This window comes from Micromesistius poutassou (genome assembly GCF_964030765.1).
Source record: "Micromesistius poutassou genome assembly, chromosome: 8".
Lineage (NCBI taxonomy): Eukaryota > Metazoa > Chordata > Actinopteri > Gadiformes > Gadidae > Micromesistius > Micromesistius poutassou.
The window spans coordinates 11,267,829-11,272,228 of record NC_140278.1 but is presented as its reverse complement, the minus strand read 5'-3'; the positions used below and the strand labels follow the sequence as shown (position 1 = coordinate 11,272,228).

General features: G+C 48.0%; 1 protein-coding gene across 1 annotated transcript; it reads left to right on the top strand.

The window, feature by feature from the left end:
• Positions 1–1,027: 1,027 nt before the first annotated feature.
• tent5aa (terminal nucleotidyltransferase 5Aa) lies at positions 1,028–3,941 on the top strand. Its single transcript, XM_084471640.1, has 2 exons — positions 1,028–2,251; positions 3,089–3,941. Exons 1-2 carry the CDS (start codon positions 1,793–1,795, stop codon positions 3,866–3,868), a joined length of 1,239 nt encoding a protein of 412 aa, XP_084327766.1. The 5' UTR covers positions 1,028–1,792; the 3' UTR covers positions 3,869–3,941.
• The last annotated feature ends 459 nt before the right edge of the window (positions 3,942–4,400 follow it).

The window sequence follows — 4,400 nt, the reverse complement described above, 5'->3', positions numbered from 1 at the left end:
GTAGCTCAAAGGATCTGTGAAAGTTTCTGCACATGCATCAACTTAAAAGGGTCAACCAAGGCGATTTGAAAAAAAGACAAAATAAAGTACATGATGATATAAAATGGAATAAACACTACGGTCTTAGAGTAGAGGCTTTGACCAGTGAGATGTCCGTGAATTGATATTTGTTGTACACAAATGTGGAAAATTGCTTCACAGGTTGGTTAAAACACATCCAAGTAAATCACAATAATTACTGGTGGTCTTTCAAGTAATCTTAAGAGCATGACCTTTTCAGTTTAGTGGTCTAAAATAGATATAGATATATACTTCATTATGGAGGATTAGGGTGAGGGAAGAGGCTTGGTGTATGCCTACACCCCACTGTCGTGCTGTATCATTTTGCTACCGCAGTAACTGGTGGTGTGTCCCCCCAAAAAATCTAATCTTTCCCGAGTCCGACCCACAGAGGGCGATATGGCAACAGGGCAACATCCAGTAACTTATTACGGGCTAGATGCGCTGGTCTCAAGCCTTATAAAGAACGAAAAGAAAATATACTTGCATAAGAACAATGGCCATATAGACCTACACGAATACCTACAAGATGTCAGCCTTAATAAGAACTGTGTGAACTGAATATCATTTGAAACACGTCATTTATGTATAGGGCCTACACCTTATTAGCTATGAGAAAATAAAATGCCGATGAGCACATAGTTGATCCAGGGTGAGTGAGATCGCTATAGATAGGCCTGCTGGTAATAGCAGCGCATGAGAAAGTTCTAAATGCAGTTGGTTGCTCATCGGGTTAAAATGTACAGTGGTAGGAAACAGTGGTATGCAGTACTGTGGTGCTCCATCTCTCTCTCTGTCGCTCGGTCTCTCTCTCTCTCTCTGACTCACCCCCCGCCGCTCTCTCTCAATCTCTCTCGCTCTCTCTCTCTCTCTCTCTCGCTGTGGACGGATAAGAGATGGGCGGGGTGAAGTACAGCTGACATCCAGTCCAAAGAGCTGCCTTTACGCAGAAGAAAGCGAACAGGTCCAGCGCTCTTAACAGTTAACTTTATCACCATTTTTTTTTTAAATATAGAGGAGCAAGAGGAGTGCTAATTGTACTTCTTCAGCCCATTTAATTTGGATTATATATATTTTTGATATTGAGTGAGAGTTTACATTTAGGATCGACGCGGTGGAAGAACCGGAGAAGCGATAGTTGGGGTGCATGCCAACCAAGTGCGACTTCGCTATCTTATTCATGCAAATTCATAAAGTCATCATAGGCGTGCCTTTGGGCGATGGAGTCACAGCCGGACGACCATACCCCTTGGAGGAACATCAGCAATCTGCAAAGCCTGTGATGTGCAGACAGTGCAGTGTTCGGACACATTGACAGCAGCAGCAGCACCTCGGACATGTTTCGCAAGTTCTAAAAAAGGCGAAAGGAAAGACGAGACGGCTCACTTCTCTCTGCAACTCTTCTTGACCAACGAGTCGAGCCTCCTTCGTGGTGCGACACACTCACAAGGATTTTATACGTTCCGTTCACAGCCTTCCATACCAACAATTTCTTGGTATAGTGTGCTATTTTAAATAAGTTGATTATTATTTAAAAAAAACATTTAGTCGAGGTGGATTTAGATTATGCTGTAGCGAGTCTCCACTGATGCGGATGAAGCCCAACAAGCAGCGGTCAACTTAACAGAACTCCTCGCTCCCAGTCTATCTCCCTTATCTTCTTGACAAACTTCCACCAGATCCACTTTTTTTAACAACATTATCATTGCAGACTTTGAATTCTCTTCCCACGATGTCTGAGGACGACATCAGCTCCGCCGCCACCGGCAGCTCGGTGCCCGGGCTGCCCGACGGCAGCGGCGGCAGCAGCAGCAGCAGCAGCAACGTCAGTGTGCTGAGCTGGGAGCAAGTGCAGCGTCTCGACGCCATCCTCACGGAGACCATCCCCATCCACGGCCGGGGCAACTTCCCCACCCTGGAGGTGAAGCCGGGGCAGATCGTCAAGGTGGTGCGAAGTCGGATGGAGGAGAAGCACATCCACGTCCGCGACGTGCGGCTGAACGGCTCCGCCGCCAGCCACGTCCTCCACGAGGACAGCGGGCTGGGCTACAAGGACCTGGACCTCATCTTCTGCGCTGACATGAAAGGGGAAAGTGATTTCCAGATCGTGAAGGACATTGTTTTGGACTGTCTTCTAGATTTTCTACCCGACTGCGTCAACAAAGAGAGAATATCGCCGTTAACGTTAAAGGTAGGCCAACACGACCACCCTAAATGGGTCCGTTTAATCAACCGATTATAGAAACTCGATCCATTTGCGCCGTTCAGCGGAAAAGTGCGCATGGCTTGCTCTACAATTAGATTAGCCGAGTGATAGTAGGCCTATAGTTGGGTTTCTGTGGTTAAGAGGATGACGTTAAACCAATTGCCTTGAGCCACCTAGATCCCACATTCTAGGGCAAGTATACCTTATGGGCTTTAATGGCGTCAATCAAACTGAGAATAAATATAACGTGACGTGAGAATATACAAAATAGCAATGATTGTCAGATCAGTTGTGGATATATCTAAGTGTCGTTTTATTCCCTAGTTGCAGCCAACGTCACAGTGTGTAAACACATGTCACACTGGCGCCACCTTGGGTCCCAAATAACATTAAAAACACGTAAAAAAACCCCATAAATTTATAATTAAAAAGTGAAAGTGTAGAAGTCTGACATGCGTCTTGACCGCAATAAAGGTCCAATTTATTTTTCCTTTAATAATTTCACTCACCCCATGATTCGGTTACGATTTATAGTGTATTAAAAGTGTTTAAAGTGATTTTAAAAAATAAAATAATAATGCTGTTCATTTCGGCCACACAGCAGCATATTCTAGAGAGGTCTCAGGAATTGTTAGGGAAATCACATGACTTTATATTCATTGAATATTGAATCGCATATGGAATCCATATGTACTCACTCCTCTTCTCTCCCTCACTCACATACACTCTCTCACACACACACATACACACACACACACACACACACACACACACACACACACACACACACACACACACACACACACACACTGAATCACTCAGGAAGCATATGTACAAAAGATGGTGAAAGTGTGCAACGACTCGGACCGCTGGAGCCTCATCTCGCTCTCCAACAACCGGGGGAAGAACGTGGAGCTAAAGTTTGTGGACTCTCTCCGGCGGCAGTTTGAGTTCAGCGTGGACTCCTTCCAGATCCGCCTGGACTCCCTGCTGCAGTTCTACGAGTGCTCCGAGAACCCCATGGCCGAGACCTTCCACCCCACCGTCGTGGGCGAGAGCGTGTACGGCGACTTCGGTGAGGCCCTGGACCACCTGTGTCACAAGGTCATCTGCACGCGTAACCCCGAGGAGATCCGCGGCGGGGGGCTCCTCAAGTACTGCCACCTGCTGGTGAGGGACTTCCGGGCAGAGTCGGAGATGGAGATGAAGTCGCTGCAGCGCTACATGTGCTCCCGCTTCTTCATCGACTTCTCGGACATCGGCGAGCAGCAGCGCAAGCTGGAGTCCTACCTGCAGAACCACTTTGTGGGGCTGGAGGACCGCAAGTACGACTACCTGATGACCCTGCATGGCGTGGTCAACGAGAGCACCGTGTGCCTGATGGGGCATGAGAGGCGCCAGACCCTGGGGCTGATCGCCATGCTGGCGGTGCGCGTGCTGGCCGAGCAGAACGTTATCCCCAACGTGGCCAACGTCACCTGCTACTACCAGCCCGCCCCCTATGTGGCAGACGGCAACTTTAGCAACTACTACATAGCGCAGGTGCAGCCCATGTTTGCCTGCCAGCAGCCCGCCTACTCCACCTGGCTGCCGTGTAACTGAGCTACGGTTTCGGGCCGAGGGGGAAACGCGAGGGAGAGTCAGGGCGGTTTGTTTGAGGAAGGGCCGGCAAAAACCTGGCAACCCCAACCCCCTCCCCCCCCCCCCCCCCCCAACAACCCCCCCCCCAATGGTGTTTTGTTTGTTGTTTTTTTTATTTTTTTTTTGCAGCTAAAAGAAGCAGCTAAAAGAAAGAAAGGAAGAAAATGACTCTGCATCTTAATGTTTTGCATCAAAGCTTGTGTTTCTGTTGTTCATACTTTGTGTTTGAATGCTAAGCGAAGAACAGTTGGCTCTCCAAGCAGAATAGTCACTGTGAATATAACCGATTTTTGTCGCGCTAGGGCGACTTTTAAGTAATTATAGAAAATGGGGAAAAAAATCCACCTGTGATGGCTTCAAATTCTGAGTCGCTGCAGAATTTCCACTGACTCTGTCCCAGAAGGACTGATGCTGTCCAGAAAGCGATAAGCCAGCACATCTCCATAGCAGGGCCAGCACTCCTTACCTGGAGGCAACACTTGTTCCTCAAACA